Raw genomic sequence first — 20,634 nt, forward strand, 5'->3', positions numbered from 1 at the left:
TCGGGGCGATGCACAGCTAGCCAGCTCTCTCGCACACACACGTTCACTCGAGCCCGTTCGGTCGGTTCCACACACCGGTGACCAGGTGATCTAGCTCCACAGGGGGTCGCCATGTCTGTGTTGTGTTACAATAAGGGATGTGGACAGAGGTTCGACCCGGAGAACAACCCGGACGGTGAGTAGCGTACTCGGTTAGCCTTCAGGATGCTAGCATGCTAACACCGGTGCTTCTGGAAGTTTCTGTAGCCGGCGGCCGGGCTCGCTGGGCCCCGGGTAGCTAACCTGGTGCCTGGGGCTGTAAACTCCATTCATCCATAGAGATAAAGATCCATACAGACAGAGACTCAGCTAGGTAATAACATGTGGAGCCTGCTGTTTACCACGATGCTAGTAGCATGCTAAGCTACTGTGATTAGCAGCGGGGTCAAACTTCACTGAGTCGTTAGCACTGTGTGTTACAGTCACTGGGTTATAACGTGTATTTACTGTTATTACAAGTTTATTACACAATACAATCCTCAGTGTTATTCCATAATCACAACATTGCAGTTACACATGTCTAACACCGTTAAACTCGTGTCACCTTGTTCCTACAATACCTTGGATTTAAAGCTGCTAAAATAATCATTCAACTTTAACTTTGAATCATTAAAGTAGCAGGAGTGTCAGCAGCATTTAGATCTGTTTGAAAAAAATCACAATCCACCCTCACACGAGTTGTCCTGCAAGTTTAAATATCCCTAGGACACAGACATGAGTCATAAATCACAACTGAAGTGATCCCAACATCTGGATACAGATGTTAGGATCACTACTGCCTCCCATGCACCACAACATCCTCACAGTCCATGTTTATGTTTCTTTATTCATTTACAAAGGACAACCCACATTTAATAACTAAATTATTATGAATAAATGTGCCAGATTTGCAACCACAAGCAAGTGGCACCTAAAAAAAACCCATACAAATAAAGACACATGTCTAAAAGATGTAGAAGTAGATACACAGACACTTTGCATGGTTTATTAAAACCAATGACATAAGTAAACAATGATAATGGCACATTGACAACACAAAAGTACAACAACAATTATATAAAGACAATCAATCAAAAGTACATAAAGGTTAGAACCAAACCCACATATGCACAACAGCTGAAAACGAATAATAAAACAGTTTTTGTCACTACTCTAGATAATGACATGTTTGAGTATAACCACTGTTTTATAGAATTGGAGAAGGAGTTTATAGTTATTATAAGGATATTTAAACAGCCCTGTGTAGGTTTAGTGGGTTTGTTATTACAAACCTCGTGGTTATGGCACGTCTGCCCTTCAGCAAACAAAGAATAGTGAACATTTCAGACCCAGGAGCACAAAATCCAGAGGAAACACAATGAGGAATGTAAATATTTATGAGCTCATCCTTTTCCTTGCTACCACAATGGCCTGAGGAAAGCCAGAGTATATTTTGAAGCCTCATTCCCAGCAGTTACAGAGATGATACTCATAATCAGCTGCTATATTTAGGAGTCCTTCCTGATTTATCTGGAATGTTTCTTTATTTTATTACTTAAATAATGTATTATTATTTAGTTATTCCTCTTCAAGACAATGGCAAAGCACTTCATGTCATGTAACAGGCAATTTTAACACTATTCATCAGCAAAAGCTTGTTTGACATACGTGTCCCCAGAAGTATAGAAGAGACCATGATTATGTTTATAGTACAATTGTTATGGCAAACACCATCAATCACCATGTTATTAAGTGTGTTATTATATGAAAATGTTCTTATTAAATCCCCACACATTTTTACTGTTAATTTATAATTTAAAGATTATTGTTCTCTACAAACAAATTAATTATTCTGAGGTTTACGACCCCAACAAAACCACAGGGATAAAAACTTCCATCCGGTTGTGTTGGTAAAATCACTGACACTGGGACTTTTTCGAGTTTCCGTACTTAAGATACATTTTGTTTATTAGACGCTTGTTGATACGAAGCCACTGATCTAAACACAATCTGAATTTGAAGGCAGTGACATTGTCTTCAGCTCCTTCGACAAAACCCCAGCCAGTCACTTATTTTCATTTGTTAGAAACGTCCTCTCTGTCTTCAGGTGGTACGACATTGTGTGGTGCCAGATAGTCCGTGCAGGAGTCAAGTCCAATTTCCATTTTAATAGGATGCCTCTTTTCATAACACTGGAGTATATTATCATTACCTTTCAATCTCAGATGGGTATCTCTCACATTAGTATGGAATGGCCACAGCTCCGGCTGCACTGTAAGGAGGAAAGTGCTTCATTTATAGTGTCGCCCGACTGAATTTCTTTATTCATTCCACTCTGATTTGCTTTTCAGGGCTGTTCCCTTAAATTGACATTCAAAAAAATAATGCTGTCCTTTTCATTTAAAGCAAAACTAAACCAAGGGATTGTCAAGATTTCTTATTGTTCTTAAATCTGCTCTTTACAGGGACAAATGCAAAGTGTTTGATGCAGATTATGTAAAAGAAAGTGACAGTTATGGTTTATTTTGACATGAAGAATGAACGTTATCTATAAAATCGTATTTCCGTTTCATCTTTTATAATATACTCTACGTTTTGATTTCCCAGACCTCTAGTGGACCTCTACTGATATGGATTTTTGAACCCTACCGTTAAAGTCATTATTTTCCATAAAGACATGAATTTTGCTGCAATAACCAGCATCTATAGTTAGTTAATGTTCCTTTGTTCCGTGCTTCTCTGTGAGGTTCACGTCACTTTGACCTGTGAAGGCAGCGACAGACTCTGCTGACCACATCACTGACAAGCTCTTTACCTAGAAAAGCATGGTCCCAATATAACAGCTGAAAGTGACTCGATTGTTTGCAGTTGTTGACTCTCAAAATGTCGTGCAACATTCAAAACCTTTGACAACTTTACTCAGCGTTTTCTATTAAAAAATAAGGCCTTTTTCCACACTGAGCGGTTTAGGCTGAAATCCTTCTTGTGAAAGCTGAAAGTTTTAATTATTCATGAATGTAGATTTCATTATAAACCAGGCCAGTAAAGCTACAAGCCTGTAAACATGTTAATGTTATTCAATGCTGCTTTTGTTGCACTATTTGCAATATTGTCACATACTTTTCTTCCTAATTAATCAGCGTTGTTTTCTTGTCACAGATGGCTGCACCTATCACCCGGGAGTCCCTGTGTTCCATGATGCATTGAAGGTAAAACGGCTGAAAGTGCACAGTCAGCTCGTGTTCTGTCCTCTTGTTTCCTGGTTAAAGTTAATGCCTCTGTAACTTCCTCCAGGGATGGTCGTGCTGCAAGAGAAGAACAACGGACTTCTCTGACTTCCTCAGCATTGTTGTGAGTCCATGTCCATGTCCTAATCCATACTCCAATGTCTCATTGTCCATTGTTTTCACGAAGCATTGACTGCCGCCTTATAGCTGCGGCCGTATTTTGGCTGAGCCTTCATTGTCCAACACAATCACTCTCTCCTCGCAGGGCTGCACCAAAGGTCCCCACAACAAAGAGAAGCCTCCTGAGCCGGTGAAACCAGATGTGACGTCAGAAACAGACGACCAAAAAAACAAGTTTAACGAGTTCATCATTTCCGCACCGATGCCTCAGGAGGCGATTCGCAGACCGAGGTTCGCTTCAAACGTTGTATTTTTTTTGTTTTGAATCGATACTATAGGAATACCCTCAGCTCCTATTAATGTTGCAGTTTCCCCACATTAAAGCAGACATGATGTAGCCTTCACTAAAAATGTATTTGATCATGTCAAAACTTTTTATTGGCATTTTGAGAAAAAATAGATAAACACGATTAGACGAGCAAGTTTTTCTCCGCTCAATACAGGGCTTTCCCTTTAGTACTGAAATAATAATATGGTATATGGCTCCAAAGACTACATCCTGCTCTGAATTATTCTGGTTCAGTAGCAAATGCATAAAAGGATAGATACAGTATCAGAGACAGAATCAGCCTGACATCATCAAACGTACACCGAGGCGTTCTCTCGTCTTTTACCCAAGGTGCTTCCCACCAGAGTTCAAAAGAAAGTGGACGGGTGAGGTGACTGATGAAGTGATAACTACTGAAAAGTGAAACTCCTTTCATGTGGTGTATCAGTCTTTGGCTGGCTTCATACCAGAGAGCTAATTTTGAAATGATATTTGCCGATAATGTTTTCCTTAATTAAATTAAAAATCCAAATACACCTCCAAATTGATTTTAGTTACAAATTCATTCTCTTGTGTTGCAGTGGTGACGAGCCGATGGTGAGGTTGCAGCACAAAGTCTCGACTTCTCTGAAGCAGGCGCTGGAGAAACTGAAGCTGACTGAAAACAAAGCAGAGGAGAAAGGTGAAGAAACTAAACTTCATCAACTCTCGTCTCTTCTTTACCCGTCCGCGGTTCTGTTTTTCCTCTTCATCACAGGTTTTCACTTCTTGTTTATAGTAGCCGGGAAGGTCGTGTTGACAGCGGAAGTTAATGGACGGCCACTGGGAATTTGACAGCTGACAGGGACGGGCCGATGTGTCATATTTGTGAATGCAGTACTTTTGTGATGCTCTTGAAAGTCAGTTCTTGTGTCTCTGTCTCTTTATAGAGGAAGACAGCGACGTGATCAAGATCGGAACGTGCTGTAAAAACGGAGGCTGTACCAAAGTAGGTGAAAGTGTCACGTGTAAAACCTTGTGGGACAAATTCTTATGGTGTTGAAATGTGTAAAAATCCTTAAGAGCTTAATGTTAACACTACTAAACCAAAGTACTAGTATTTAGATTAAGAAGTTATTCAACTTTTGGTTACGGCGTTTATGTGCATTTCCCGTAGAGTTCTTTCAATACTGGTGAAAATCTATTAAATCTGAGACTTTGCCCTTGGTAATATCTAGTTTTTTTGTTTCAAATTACAGTATTATCTCTAGGTCAGTGCCTGTTCTAAACCTTCCTGTTAGTAATGGACTGTTTGCCCTTCCTGTGGTGATGCAGGTTGCAGCTTTTCATTCTGAAATTGTTAAAACAGACTTACTACTGGTCCACTCAACCCTGAAGCCACCGCTGCCGCACACAGAGCTGTTTATTCAGAGCTCAGCGGTGCTTGACTCAGGAGGTAGAACCCTGAGCTGGAGAATTAGTTGTCATTTCTGCTGTGAACGCACTGAGGTCGTGATGGACAACATCATTTACGCTGATGAGTCCCAGCCGCTGCTTCTACAGAAGAGCTGGTCCCCTGTTTAAAAGTTTATTAATATTGAATGTCCAAATCACACCCTAGTCATTTGGAAATTTCTTGTTTCTTTAACACCCTCACTGTAACAGACCAAACAAAGAGAATAAACAGGTCGTCCCACACCTGACCTCTCAGAGCAGAACTTGCTTCCCTGCCTCGGTAACACAGGACATCACTCACCCACTCAACTGCCACTTTCCCACAATGCCCCTCAGGACGCAGATACAGGTCGATAAGAAGCAACAGGCTTCGGCAAATGGCAAATACCAGCAGCCATAGGGACACTTAATAAGACATCATGGTCCCGCTGTTCGCCAGCTGTTGTCTCGGCGCCTTTTTAGTATCGGTGGAAGTTTAATGTTGTTATTGAGATGCCCTTGTTATTGTTGCTGTTCAGTGATGTGAACCGGGTGTTGCTCTGTTGTTTGAGGGGTTGAATGTGTTAGTACAACGTTTCAGGACAATAAACTAATTAACCAATTGAATATGCTCAGGGCCTGGAGAACCCTGTATTGTCTGTATTAGAGGAAATCTTAAACATATTTATAGTTGCAGTTAAATAAAATAATGTTACTCCAACCTAATGCTCAAACTAACATTTAACTCCCCAGAAAGCTCTTCCACCATTTAACCACCTCGTTTGTACCGACACGGATTTAAACCAAACTTTTTTTGCTCCAGCTAATCTGAGCTGTCAGAGCAGAACCCCCCCCCCCGAGATTAGAACATAAACTGTGAGGGGAGAAATTTACATTGACAGGGTTTTATAAGAAGCTTTAAGTGAGACTTGAACAACTTCCATTAATTGTACTTAAACTGATTTGATTGAAAGCCGTAACATGTTTTCTCAAGGGCTGCTCACTTTTAGTAGACAGATCATTTGAGGTCTTGGTAGAGTTTGAATCTAGTGTTTTGTCCAATTTTTCTTTTAAATAGAAAAATATGCTTTAGTCATTACAGATAATAATATTCAATAATATTCTAAAATATGCTTCTGGCTTTAAAAAGCTATATATTTTAAGGAGTCCTTCTGCATGCTACGATTCATCTGCAGAAAGGTGACAGTTCTGGAGAAATATAATCTCAGACTTCAGTTCAAATAAGTAATCATTGAAGAGAATCTACTTTACTGTTTGTTCTCAATTCATCCCCCAATGTTTTTAGATAATAAAAACAATCTCCTTCAGTCTGTTGAACCGAATCTGTTTCTCGTTCTCTCTAGAGTTTTGAGGGACCTGCAAGTGATTCTGAAACATGTTTCTTCCACTCTGGATTTCCTATCTTCCATGAAGGGTTAGTATTTGTCATATATTCTTATATAATGGAATTATTTAGCATTAAACCCCTGAACTTTCCTTCTCTGTGTTTCACTGTATCAACATGAAGTGAAAGATATTCTCTTGAAACTGTAAAAACAAAAAGAAGCGTGAAGGGAAACAGGAGGATTTTCCTGTTTCTCTTCCTGCTCCACTTGTTTACCATTTCTCTTGAGTGACGAGTTATCTCTTCCTGTGTCTCCAGGATGAAGTACTGGAGCTGCTGCAAGAGGAAAACCTCCGACTTCAACACCTTCCTCTCTCAGGAGGGCTGCACCAAGGGGAAGCATCTATGGAGGAAAAAAGACGAGGTAGGCGTGAGCCGCGGCTGTGACTCCATCTAGTGGAGTCTGGTGAACACTTGTGCGGTGGAGGAACTGCTTTTATGGTGGAGACTTTGACTTAATGCATCTTGTCTGTGTGGAATCTCCCTGCAGGGTTTGAAAGTAGTTCCCTGTCGGTTTGACTGGCACCAGACTGGGACGCAGGTCATCGTCTCCATCTACGCTAAGAACGCCGTCCCCGAGCTGAGCTACGTGGAAGCAAACAGCATCACGGTGAGGGATTTCAGGGATTTGCATCTGAAACATGATTTCCCTGGATATCTAAACTGTGTATTTTGTTAATTTTGTTAAATTCAATCTGACGTTTATTTCTGTTCTCTGCTTCAGCTCAACATACATCTTATATTTGAAGGGGAAAAGGAATTTGCGCAGAAATTCAGCTTGTGGGGGGTAAGTACAGTATCATCTTCAAACTCATGTAAAAGTCTTGTTATCTCTTATATGTGCTGTTTAAAAACAATTATACTGGCTCTGTAAATTATTAAAGCAAAACAACTTTTTACATAAAAAATAGAAGCTTCAAAATTAGTTTGATGGTTCACTGACTTTGAATATAGAGGACGGAGCCGCTTTCCTTCCTCCTCCTCATCTCTCTGGGTGGCTGTGGCCCAGGAGATACAGCGGGTCGTCCACTAATCAGAGGGTCGCTGGTTTAATTCCAGGCCAATCCAGTCTTTGTGTCAAAGTTTTCCTTGGGCAAGACACTGGACTGTAAATTGCTCCCAGCAGCCGTGCTGGCTGCATTGAACGAGATGCATGACTGAAATACAAAGTTTGTCAGTAAAGTCGATGTAGTCAGGTTACCAGCCCGGACACCTTCTCTCGCTCTATGTAACTTTGGTGTGTCGGGTCGATCTCCTGTGAGAAGTGTGGAACTGACTGACAGCTTCAATTGATAGAATCAGGTCCAGCAAGTTGCAGAGTAATGTTGAACTGTAGCTCAGTAAAAAGACTGAGAAGACATTTAGAAAACAGAGTTTATCTCCAGTATTCAGCAGGAAACTTTTCTAAATCCTGAAGAGTTTGGTGGATTTGTTATAGCACCAGCTCTTCTGTTTCAGGAAGCCGGGGATCATGGGTAATATCCACCGTTCGGTTGTTTCAGTTCAGTTACTGGAACTACGCAGTCAGAACATTGAGATATTAAACCGAGCGGACTCCAATAACCAACAGGATTAATAAACACGTGTGGCTGCAGAGGGCGCTGTTGCACAGTGAAAGTTACATAGCGTTGCTTTAAGTTACTGCAGTATAATATACTAGTTATTATCGTTCGTTATTAAATAACAAGTATAAAAGTCATGTTATTTTATGTGCTACAGACCAGGGACCTTTGAGGATTAAAAAAAGGAGCAATTACAGCAGAAAAATGAATTAGAAGCTAAACATACGACTAATTAAAATCCACACTGAGTCGTGTTTGCCGGACCAGTTTATCTGTGATCCCTTTGTACTGGGGAATCTGTGCTGCTGCTGTCTCGGACACAACTTTCTGCTTTGCTCCCTTGTTTGGATTAGTTATCTCCCATGGGCTACAAGTGCACGCCCTTAATTTGGTGAATGTAAGAAACCATCAATTGGGTTTGGTTTGTGTTTCAACAAAAAGATAAGGGAACATTCTGCAAAACCTCTAATTGGTTAGATTTGTAAGATAGCAGGATTTCGTTTTATATCACTTTGGGGCTTTTTCATGGACTTTTTATGTTTCTCCCTTAAACCACCAGTTTCTCTCTTTTTACACACTCCTCCCTTTTTCCCTCGCAGGTGATAGATGTGAGTAAAACTACAGTGAACATGATGGCGGCCAAGATCGAGATCGCCATGAGGAAGTCCGAGGCCATGTCGTGGGCTCGTCTGGACCTCCCTCCCCCCGTCCCGCCACCCAAGGTGGAAGAGAAGAAAGAAGAGGAGGACAGTGAAGACGAAGACGAAGATGAAGACGAATGATGAGGACTTACAACTCACTCAGTCCTTTCTTTACCTCTTTATAGAGTCTCTTCTTTCGCTGGCATGGGATTTCGGCCTCTTCCTCAACATCTACAGCTCATAACGCTCAGACGCCACCTTCCTTGATTTTGCCAGTTTTTCTAAAATGTTTTGTCTTTATTCTTTTGGGTCATTACACTTATTCTAAAGGCCTTTTTTTCACTTAAGGACTGCATGATTGGGGGGGGGGGGGCTCTGACTTTTAATAGACCTACAATCAGACAATGACTCACTTGATTACTGCACTGATCAACACAAAGAGTCCGGTGTGACCACGTTTTTCATTTCATACCCATAAAGCCCTTGTTTGTGTCTCGTCACATGGACCGATGACATCACGTTATCCCAAAGGATCCCACTTGTCTTCTCTTCCTCGAGAAGAAGATGATTCCATCTGTACGTTGTCATGTGTTTCATTCCTTTCTTTGCTTTCATGACTTATGTAAAATTGTGCGTTGTTCGGTCCACCAGAATCACATCGGAGTAAATGCTGTATTCTTAGATATTTATCTGTAAGCTGCTCCATGTCGTCCGAGCAGGAAAGTGTCCATCTCTAAAATGTGCTTTATTGATGAGTTTATTCTGAATAAATGAACATAGGAATATGATACAACCAATCCACCTTTTTAACATGATTATATCTAATGAACATTTTGTACAAAATCTGCTTTCAAATGGTCGCTGCTAGATTTTTCCTGATTTTCTGCTCAGACCAATGTGGCACCGCTTTAATCCTGTACTGTAATATCGGAGAATGCCGACTGAATACAACGTATTTAGAATCAAAATACTGTGTTATTTAACAGAAGTACTGCTCTGCTACAGACAGCATGTGTCGAGGCTCGGAATGTATTAAATAAATTTGGCTGAATGAGACCAAGAAGTGAGGGTGAAGTTATTGAGGAACACATTTGTCTTACCAAAAATAAACTTCAGAGTGGAACTTTAAAACTTGGGGTGATGTATCTGTGTGTGTGTGTGTGTGTGTGTGTGTGTGTGTGTGTGTGTGTGTGTGTGTGTGTGTGTGTGTGTGTGTGTGTGTGTGTGTGTGTGTGTGTGTGTGTGTGTGTGTGTGTGTGTGTGTGTGTGTGTGTGTGTGTGTGTGTGTGTGTGTGTGTGTGTGTGTGTGTGTGTGTGTGTGTGTGTGTGTGTGTGTGTGTGATAACCTGAATCTGAGTATTTCTTGTACTGTATTAACTGAGAACTACAAGCTTTGTTCGAGTCGTTGTTCTTGTTGAACTGTTGGGACCTGGTGAACTGAAACACTTTCTCTGCATTAACGTAGACGTGACCTTTCCAGTGAAGGTTTTGAACCAAAACTTCTGGGACTGTAATGACTTTTACAAATGTCAGGTCTTCTTTTTTAAAACAAATGCATGATTTTACTGTAAGAATAGTGAAGAACATCCTGACGCTGTGGGTTTGTCTCACACTTTGATATCTTAATAGACTACATCAACTGTTTGCTTTTTCCTAAAGAATAACTCAACAAGAAAAAGGAATCTGTTTATGTGTTATTCAAAGTGTGTTTAAATCAACAGCCACATAAATAAAATATACATTTATTTCCTCAGAACTATGGACTGAGCTGAACAAAAGATGTACTAAACCAAAACTGTATATTTTTACAAGGAACGATGTTGTACAAAGATGTGTTGAGCTGAGATCGGATATTTAGACTTCGACTGTGGAAACTGGACAATTAGATAATTTAATCATCTTTGTCCAACTTGCTGTCTAAATAAGAAAGACAATGAATTAAAGAACATTGTTATTGTTATTTGTTGAGAAATGTTTGAAGATCAAATAAAAGATATAGATTTTTGCAAAAGTGTAAATATTGAGCTTGATTCAAAATTCGAGAGAATTTATACATATGTAATAGTTCTGTATGTGCTGATACATCTTAAGAAATTTTGGATTTCTTAAGATTTTTGATGTGTGTATTTTCTCTTTTCCTTTCTCTTCTCCACACTTTGTCTTTGTAAAACAGGAGGAGCTTTGACCAAGAGACTAGATAATACAGAGATATATGTAGATTATATATAATAAATCGCCTGAGGCTTCTGCAAACTTATTTAATTCATTTGAGTTAAATCACCACATTAACTTTTGTACTTGGTTATAAATATATATCTAAAGCATTAAAGTACTAGCCGAGTGTATCGTATTACTGTAAACCAAATACATCATTATGGCTGAGACCAATTCCTCTGTTTTCGATTATATAAAAAAGAAAACAAAGTGATCATGTAACACAATGCATTGTAGTAAAAGTATCCCATAATAAATCTAGTACAAGTACACTAATGAAGTAAAAGTACTTTGTTACATCCCACAGCTGAGTACTAATTACACAGTTGAAAACCCTGAATTTGAAGGTTGTACGACTACAAATAACAATAATAAACTTTATTTATAGCACCTTTTCAAACCAGAGCTACGATGTCACAATACTTTGTGAAAATACTGTATAAGAGACAAAGATCTTTGGTATTAAAACTCATATATGTGTGTTTGTGTGTATCACTGTACAGGGGCCTGGCTGAGGCTTCACATGCTTGTTTGGTAGTTCGAGTGGCCGTCTTCACTATCGTCACCCCGGAGCAGGGGCTGTCGCTCTGGGAGAGCAAATAAGTGTTTCCACTTCCCCCCGTGCAGCCAGGCCGAACCTCCGAGTCTGCGTCTGACAGTGAAGACGGCAGCAGCTACGCCCACCGCCACAATCCCCCCCGACAGTCCTGCCAGCAGCAGCCAGGGCCACACGTCCTGCAGCGCCTGCAGGAACGGACGCATGGATTCTGCCAGCCTCAGATCTGGAGAGAGAGAGAAAGAGGAGAGGAAGAAGAGAAGGAGGGAAAATGTAAGTGTTCTCTCACAAGTTATAAATAAAGCAAAGATGGCATCAAACCAAATTATCCTTTCACAGATAAAGACCCTGAGTTTAGGCCTTTTTACCACAGCTGAGGAGGTTATGTTTACACCCCTGCTTTGTTTATTTATAAGTAAGATTACACAGAAAACTACTGAACGGATTCACACTAAACTTGGTGGAAGGAAGCAGAACGGGACAAGGAAGAATCCTTTAATCCGTTTGGTGTAGATACAGAGCAGGGGCCGACTTCCAGGATTTTCTTTTGTCCCGCTTTCTTTAACGTTGGGAGATTTTTCAACATTTTCCTTGATTTCTCGCAGAATATTTCATGGAAATTGATGGAAAAAGTGATTGAATATAACTGGGGTTTCATGAGGTGACTGGTGGAGGCTCTCCCTCTCTCTCTCTCTCTCTCTCTCTCTCTCTCTCTCTCTCTCTCTCTCTCTCTCTCTCCCTCTTTCTAGTTGTTTGTTTGTTTCTGGGGATTTTTCAAAATTTTTGGTGGATTAAGCATCTGGAACTTGAAAATACAAATCAAGCATGTTTAGGGGACTAATTTTTATGATGATGTTCAATGTGGTGCAGACTGGGACTCTTGGGCGTTAGCAGAGGAATTTGCTCTGAGTTCGTTTGTGAACAAGATTACACAAAAAACACAGGACAGACAAATGTTGGTGGAAGTGGACGTATGGTGCCGAACCGGATCAGGGGGCAGATCCATGATTTCCTGTCTTTAACGTCACGGATTGGGTTTTTATCAACACTTTCACAGGGAAATAATTGATGGATCTTGCTGAAAAGAATTCTTCACATTTAGGAAACTGATATCTACAAGTCTGTGAAATTTGGTGCAGCTTGATTAGGCCTTGGCAGAGGTACACGCTCCACTAAGTACCATACTGGTTTGCTAAGTATATTCACTGGGTCGATGAGAAATAGATTAACACTGATAATGGAAACCAATGACAGCCTTTTCCTTAGATGCAAATAAAAAGGTAGAAAAACCCAGATGTTCACTTACTGGCGTCCAGCAGGTGGGAGTATTCGTACCCGAGGTCCTTGCTGGAAATGAAGTAATCTCTGTTTCTGTGGAGGGGCAGGAAGGGCACCATGTGGTACTCACTGTTGTGCCCGATGGGAGCATTCGACTCTGGGTACTGGGAAGGAGACGGCCTGTGCCTCCTGAGCCACTGCTCATAAAGGCTTTAATTAAAAGAGAAAACCCAATACAGCAGTTACTGTAAATGCACATGGATGTATGAGTGTGTGTGTCTCTCTGCGTCTCTCACCTGTCAACAAAGGCGTGGTGGAGCAGGAAGATGGGGTCGTTGGCTGAGCCCTGCACTGACGACATGGTTCCGTTCATGAACACGTGCACGGCGGCGTGCATGCCCATGTGACGGCTGTTTCCGATCCCGGTCTGAGGATCCCCGAACCCTGCAGGAGGACACGTGTCTCATGAGCACTGAGCAAGATGGCAGCTTGTTGTGTTCAGGAAATCAAGAGCGAAATGAGATCTCGTCACCCACAGGTTTCCACTGACAACAGGATATTTTAATTTGGAAACACCAGCGTGGATATGAACAGCATTTTTTTAATTTACTGCTTACGTTCAAATGAGTTTTATTTATTAATTATGCCCAAAGTTCACTCTGAATTTGGAAAACACTGTTTTAAGTTTGTTGCACCTGCTGCTTGGAATGCACTGCAAAAAACTCTAAAGCTAAAGGAGCTCATAAACCTTTAAACTTTGAAGACTCGTGTGAGAGAAATTGGAGCGGCCTTATACCGCACTTGTTCTTGTTTTTTATGTGAATCCGGAGCTTTAGTCCTGTTGCCTTATCTTTTTTTTTTTTTTTTAATGTATTTTATCTGTGTTATGTGATGTCTGTGTGTCTTGTGACTGTTGAAATGTTTTGTATGCTGCTGTCTTGGCCAGGCTTCCCTTGGAAAAGAGGTCATTGTATCTCAACGGGACCGACCTGGTTAAATAAAGGCAAATAATAAAATAAAATAATTTAAACAGTTTAGGATTGTTTCTGTAGAAATTATGTGCACGATGTATTATAGTGATTCCATAAAGCTTTTCTTCCGTCAACTTTATTATAATGTGCCAATCTGATAGTTAAGTCCTGATATACAGTACAATCTACAATCAATAAAAAGAAGATGTTCATTTAAAATACATTTTATTTAATTCGCTGATGTATTGTGTTTCTTTCCTACAATAACAGAGTTTGCACATAATTTACCATCTTGAGTACAAGTTTAATTCCAGCTCTGGGATTAAAATATACACAGATATCAGCCATAGGGCAGAGGTGGTTAGAGTGCGGAGGCGGGCGTCCCACAGGACCTCGCCGACCGAGTCAGGGAGTCTCAGTGAGTGGAAGAGAAACATTAATTATCTGGTGAATGAGATATGTCCAACATGTCGTGATTTTTGGTAGAATATATTGACCTTAGTTTTCTTGCCTGAAACAAAAACAGAAAACTAGTGGATAAGGAAGTTGCCTAGTTTTGTGAAAATACTAGATAGTTCTCTGGTTCTCTTGATTTCACTTCACTCCGAATATAACAATGGTACATTACTATTTGTGATTTTATCTGTAAATCATTGATGAATGCATCATAAATCTAATATCCTAATGTTATTAGAATATGAACATAAACCAAACAACAGGAGCATGTTGGTGTGTTGCTGAGGTTTCTTATGATAAAGAAGATGTTCAGACCTATTGATTCTGAGCCTTAGGGGAAATGGTGAGTATCCCTTCATCTGCATCTACACACGGCAAATATCATGTGAGGTAACATATAGAGGAGCACACACACACACACACACACACACACACACACACACACACACACACACACACACACACAAACACACAACCATTCACTCTTCAGACTCATATCTGACCTTCCAGCGTGTTCCTGAAGCTCATGTTGGCACCGCGGTCCATGGCCCCGGTGTCATAGTCTCTCAGGCTGAGAGTGAACTCCACCTCTGCCGAAGTCGGCAACCGCTCCACCAAATTGGGGTTCTGGTTACCATGGTTACGGCGCAGAGGGCCCTCATCCTTGGCGTCGCACAACACGCCTCTGTCGTTGTAGAGCTGGGGTTGGGAGCATAAGACCTGCAGGTGGAGATTCATGTGGTACACAGCATGAAGGTGACAGGGAGAAAGTGAACAGTCAGACAGATTGTTGGTGTTTGTTAGAAATGAGTTAATATTATTATTATTATATTATATTATTGTATTGGTATTAACTGTGTTATGATATTTGCTGATAGATCTATGGATATATGGTGATGAGGTTGATAGACAGACAGACAGACAGACAGACAGACAGACAGACAGACAGACAGACAGACAGACAGACAGACAGACAGACAGACAGACAGACAGACAGACAGACAGACAGACAGACAGACAGACAGACAGACAGACAGACAGACAGACAGACAGACAGACAGACAGACAGACAGACAGACAGACAGACAGACAGACAGACAGACAGACAGACAGACAGACAGACAGACAGACAGACAGACAGACAGACAGACAGACAGACAGACAGACAGATAGATAGATAGATAGATAGATAGATAGATAGATATTTATCTACAACAATATTATATAAATGTATATATTGTATAACTTACTTTCAATTCATCCTCACAATTACACAAAGGTACAATTTGTGATTTACTTTTCTTGTTCATGTGTAATTACTCTTTACCTGGACAGTGAATGAGTAGATATATTTATATTAATAATTAATTATTATTTATAATGTCCATGGAGTAAACATGTATAGTTTCTTAATACATAAACTGTATTTTTGTTTGTTATATTTTAACTGTTTATATTTTAACTGTTTATATTTTATATTTTAACTGAATGGCAGAAACAAATGTATTAAAGTGAAATAATAAAACTGTAACAGTATTTTAGAATGGTGATGAACAAATATCTTAACTTGAAAAAATATTAAGTCTGTGAATGAGTGAACATTTAGATGAATTACACTTAACTATAGAATATCCATTAAGGTGCATGTTTACAAGTTAGAATAAATAAATGTCTGAAGCATCTAATATATCATATTTATTCTCATTTAATTTCATCTGTTATCATGAATAAATATCACTGGAGAAAGACAAGTTAGATGTTGGGTTCCATGTGTGTTTACCTTCCATGAAGAGAAGACGGATCCGGGGCTGAGGAGACTCGGGTCCTGGGGGCTCCTGTCCCCCATCAGCTCGTCCGTGCACACCTCACAGCCCCGGGCGTCCCTCCAGTCCCAGTACGGGATGGAGAAGCTCGAATCCCCGGTGATCTTCCGGATCTCCCGCTCCCAGTGCAGCAGGTAGACCCGGTGCCAGGGCATGAAGGCCGGAGCCCAGTGCGCAAAGTCCACATCTGTCCACACCTGTCCCGGTCCCCCGAGCAGCGCGTCCCTGGAGACATAGTAATGCATCCACACGAACACGTCGTACACGGACACGTCAGCAAACAGCGGGTTGGATCCGTTCTCCATCTCCATGAAGGTCCCCGTGGCCACCACATAGTCCCTGCTGACGGTCTGCTTGGCCAGGTTCAGGTAGGACACCAGCTGGACCCTCTCCGCCCTGGACAAGTGGAACACGTTCCTCCGGAGAGACTCTCTCCTCTCATTGCACCTCGCCCCGAAGAAGCCGAACTTACATTCCTGGCAGCTGAAGCCCATGAAGCTCCCTGCGCACTGGCACGTCCTGTTGTAGAACACCAGGGGCCACTTCTCCCGGTCGTCCAGCCCGGAGAAGGGGTACTGGGGCCCGTCCGGCTGCTGGGAGACCTCCACGTCCTCGCAGGACCCCCGGCCCGAGCTGGCTCCACAGGGGGATCCGTCCCCGGCCCACGGAGGACAGCACTCCTTCGTGCGTAAAGCTTCCCGGGTGGCGCAGGGCCGAGGGAACTGTGCACAGCAGGGGGCCAAACCCACCATGAGGGTGAGGACCATCAGAGGAGACATCTCAACCAAGGGGGTCTCACACTCTGTGGACCCGGTGGATACAGGCAGGAGCAGGGGGAATTATAACCCACAGTGGTGGAGCCCATGTGATGCATTCTCAGGGTTAAATACTTGAGGGATTTCTGCGGTGCACCCCCCCCCCCCCTCTCTGTGTGGAGCCGGTCACATGCTGCATGACCTCAGGCTGAAGCTCACTCGATGTGTGTGTGGAAATCAGGCCGAAAGCAAACTGCAGCCAAAGAAGAAAGAAGTTCCATCTAATGACATTTGTGCACATTCAGTGGAGTTTTTCAGTCTTAATGAGCCTTAATGAAAATGTATTATTTGCCTGATGATACCATTAAAATGAATAGGCAACATATCACCTCGTTACAGGCTCTTATTGTGTTAATTAAGCGGAAAACAGGCATTTAACTCTACACACACACACACAACAAACACACACACACACAGCCACAAAGTAAGCAAACTGTTATTCCTGGCATTATGGGATGAAAACCACCATGATAATTCTGGGTCCACAGAGAGACAGGGACATCAGGATGAGGAGAGAGATAATCAGCCATGTAGTCATATTTTTATATCAACAACTCAAATGAACAATATGTGAAATATATTGTATTGTATACTTACCCCAATATATATATATTTTTTTTTATTTGCCTTTATTTAACCAGGTCAGTCCCGTTGAGATACAATGACCTCTTTTTCAAGGGAAGCCTGGCCAATACAGCAGCATACAAAAAATGTCAACAGTCACAAGACACACAGAAATCACATAACACAGATAAAATACATTTAAAAGAAAAAGATAAGGCAACAGGACTAAAGCTCCGGATTCACACCAAAACAAGAACAAGTGCGGTATGAAGCCGCTCCAATTTCTCTCACACGAGTCTTCAAAGTTTCAAGGTTTATGAGCTCCTTTAACTTTAGAGTTTTTTGCAGTGCATTCCAAGCAGCAGGTGCAGCGAACTTAAAACAGTGTTTTCCAAATTCAGAGTGAACTTTGGGCATAATTAATAAATAAAACTCATTTGAACGTAAGCAGTAATTGCTCTGGGATTTAAAGATGTAATTACATAAGTAGTGCGGGAGCAGACCCAAGATAGCTTTATAAATAAAAATATGCCAATGTATAACAAACCAGGAGTTAAAGTTGTAAGGTTGTTTCCCGTAAATGAGTAAATTTCCAAATAGTGTTTACAGGTATAATCTGATTGAAAATAGGCCCCTGTTGAAATGCATAGATTTCTAATTTGTTTAATTAAAAGACTTGATTATTTGAAAGTCAAAGCTTTATAATTTGTTGTTTTGCAGTGAATTCTGGGCTCAAAGGTATTTCTGTGCCGTCACCAGGTGTAAACAAAGACTTAAACCAAAGGATCAACTGAGGACACATGAGTGAAGCTCATCGCCTGAGGCTAAGAAATATTTTCTGCTATTTGCATTTGTTTGTCAGAAGAGAACTTTGAAGTGTTTGACACCTTCAGGCCACTAGTGTCTCACATGACTGACAAAACATGAGGCCTTCATCCACAGTTTAATGATCTCAGGACATAAAGCTCAGGGCAGCAGAGGGAGTGTCCACCAGGGGGGGCCATTCCCCTGCGTCTGATGAAATCCTCTCTCCACAAAGGACAGTTCACCTCGGCTGTAGCTTCTTTTCCCATCAGGCAAATGACAAAATCACAAATTCTAAGAAAATCCTCCGTCTTCATTCTCATAAACCAACAGGACACATCGTCAGTCACACGTCTGACCTCTGTTTTACGAGTCTTTCAAAGTAGCCAGCAACAAAGATGTTTTTGTTGTTGCACCACGGGTCTTAGTGAAAAGCATTCTTGGGAGCTTTCAAAGAAACATCTCACATATCCGATCATATCTGGAGGGTCAAATGATCTCGGATGGAACTATTAAATGTAAATGAATCAGAGTGATGTAGATGATCACCTCCTCTATAGATGGATTTGTTGTACCTGTGTTGTATGTTCTGTAAGTTAAAGCAAGATATTACAATGAATCAGCTGAACTACATGTACACAGCATTTTCTAACTTGTTCGTTACCATATTTATTGCAATAGTAATTTGTTATTTCATTTAACAGGGACAGAGAAAAGAGAATATTCATGTTCATAGAAACATCATTAAGGTCAATCTTATATTGACATGTGCAGTTTAAGCGAAACGTAAGATATTAAAGGTTATTAAAGTTAATTTAAAAATGGACTGTGCAAAGACTTGTAAACACATTTTATTAACAATATTTAAAAACCAACATATTTCCAAATCACGAGTTTGTCCTTTGATACTTACTTAAGATCTGCTGCTTTTCATCTTAATCGCTTGATCTTTATGACTTTACAATCCTTATTTCTTTTACGCACAATAACATACAGACCTTTGATTATGTTCTGTGTCGTTGTGACCTTAAGCAAAGAAGGGGAGCGATTCAGTGGAGGTGCATGAAAGTCCAATTTATTTTAAAAAACCTCATTCCATCTTGTGGTTTCTGCTATTTTCCATTTGTCCCGGACCACGTGTCCTTGAGCAAACAGACGGCAGCAACAGATTTAATGAAAAGCAATGATGCATCGACCTGAGTAGATATGGAGTTTATGTTTTCAGATTATAAACAGTAGAAAGGGTCAAATCAACCTGGAGCACAGGAGGGTCGGCCTCAGAATAACATGATTCTGCAGTTTGTACCATTTGGATTTGAAAGTGACGGTGGTGGGACTCTTTCTCTTTACTGGACGTATTGAAACTGGATGTTAAATGTAACTTTCCCTTCTGACTGCAAGTTAAAAACGACTGAAGTCTTAATCTGATGCTTCATCTTAATCCACATAAAGAAAAATCCACTGCTTCAATGCACTCAGGATAAAGAATTTCCTTGTTACAAACCTTGATTATGAACGTTTCCATCAGCTGATCCACACAAGGCATTTTCTAGAGGCAGTCACATGGTAACGTTGGTAGTTTAATATGTAAACTTAAAGGTTCAACTTTATACGTGAAATATCAAGTTTATTCTCAACATTCTTATTCTAAATATTGATTTTCTGATTTAATTAAAATGTACGTTCTGACTTTATACTTTTACTTATGTCTGGCCCTGTTTCTCTTCTGTACTTTTAAATCTGCTTGATAACAGATATTAGTTTTATGCATTATTCTCCACGGAATTTAAGAAAATGTTTTAAAAAATGTTTAAAAATAATAAAAATAAAAAAGAAACACAAAAACGTTTCAAATGATCCACATGTACATTTAAAGTGCAAAGAATTAAAAGAATATAGTTTAGCTCACTGCAAATATCACATGTAAATACAAATTGTCAACCTGTAGATACCTTAAAGACTGCCATAGTTTATTGTAAATACATGTAAATAAACGTTATTATACGTCATTAAAAGCTTGAGTCAAAAAAGAATTCGGATCACAACAAAACGGTTAAATAAATAATTAATAAAAAAAACAGTAAAAAAAACAGAAAAAACAGTGATTGACCTTTAATTATATCAATTCTCACCCTTTATTCTTCATTTGCCTCCTCACATATTTGTTTTATTCTCCTCATATTCTACAATGTGTCTTTGTGGCTTCACCTCATTGAGCTTTTCACAGATGCAGTCGCTGTGGATGCTGCACGCTTTCCACTGTTTAGGAGGAGGAGGAGGAGGATGAGGAGGAGGAAGAGGAGGAGGAGGAGGAGGAGGAGAGAGAGGAAGGAGGGGGGGCAGCAGTGTGCGTCAGTAAGTAACATGTTCCAATAACGGACTATATCATCTGCTGCTATTTGCAGTTTGCTGTAGCCAGGCACCAGGCTGAGCTGCAGA

The 20,634-nt window shown here is 40.6% G+C and overlaps 2 protein-coding genes across 3 annotated transcripts; one reads left to right on the forward strand and one right to left on the reverse strand.

The window, feature by feature from the left end:
* Window positions 1-9,267, forward strand: chordc1b (cysteine and histidine-rich domain (CHORD) containing 1b). The gene is made up of 11 exons (XM_061085559.1): window positions 1-175; window positions 3,178-3,227; window positions 3,313-3,369; window positions 3,511-3,656; window positions 4,275-4,375; window positions 4,623-4,681; window positions 6,471-6,541; window positions 6,770-6,875; window positions 7,002-7,121; window positions 7,236-7,298; window positions 8,673-9,267. Exons 1-11 carry the CDS (start codon window positions 112-114, stop codon window positions 8,853-8,855), a joined length of 1,020 nt encoding a protein of 339 aa, XP_060941542.1. The 5' UTR covers window positions 1-111; the 3' UTR covers window positions 8,856-9,267.
* A 2,180-nt stretch (window positions 9,268-11,447) lies between these two features.
* LOC133019586 (tyrosinase-like) lies at window positions 11,448-16,791 on the reverse strand. Of its 2 annotated transcripts, XM_061086117.1 has the most exons (6): window positions 15,970-16,791; window positions 14,693-14,909; window positions 13,059-13,206; window positions 12,791-12,972; window positions 11,567-11,710; window positions 11,448-11,515 (listed from the first exon to the last, which is right to left on the reverse strand). In XM_061086117.1, the coding sequence occupies exons 1-6, from the start codon at window positions 16,789-16,791 to the stop codon at window positions 11,448-11,450; spliced, it is 1,581 nt and encodes a 526-aa protein (XP_060942100.1). The 2 variants fall into 2 exon arrangements, with proteins under 2 accessions (XP_060942100.1, XP_060942099.1); XM_061086116.1 differs by having other exon boundaries at window positions 11,448-11,710.
* Window positions 16,792-20,634: the final 3,843 nt, after the last annotated feature.

Source organism: Limanda limanda, chromosome 14 (assembly GCF_963576545.1).
Source record: "Limanda limanda chromosome 14, fLimLim1.1, whole genome shotgun sequence".
Classification (NCBI taxonomy): domain Eukaryota; kingdom Metazoa; phylum Chordata; class Actinopteri; order Pleuronectiformes; family Pleuronectidae; genus Limanda; species Limanda limanda.

What these genes read in the sequence shown, in the direction of transcription:
- chordc1b (XM_061085559.1), top strand. Translation starts at nt 112, where the DNA reads ATGTCTGTGTTGTGTTACAATAAGGGATGTGGACAGAGGTTCGACCCG. An exon ending in TATGGAGGAAAAAAGACGAG is followed by an intron (nt 6,876 to 7,001) that starts GTAGGCGTGAGC and finishes ATCTCCCTGCAG; the next exon opens with GGTTTGAAAGTAGTTCCCTG. An exon ending in AGAAATTCAGCTTGTGGGGG is followed by an intron (nt 7,299 to 8,672) that starts GTAAGTACAGTA and finishes TTTCCCTCGCAG; the next exon opens with GTGATAGATGTGAGTAAAAC.
- LOC133019586 (XM_061086116.1), bottom strand. Translation starts at nt 16,791, where the DNA reads ATGTCTCCTCTGATGGTCCTCACCCTCATGGTGGGTTTGGCCCCCTGC. An exon ending in CTTCAGGAACACGCTGGAAG is followed by an intron (nt 13,207 to 14,692) that starts GTCAGATATGAG and finishes GTCCTCCTGCAG; the next exon opens with GGTTCGGGGATCCTCAGACC. An exon ending in CACCACGCCTTTGTTGACAG is followed by an intron (nt 12,973 to 13,058) that starts GTGAGAGACGCA and finishes TTTTAATTAAAG; the next exon opens with CCTTTATGAGCAGTGGCTCA.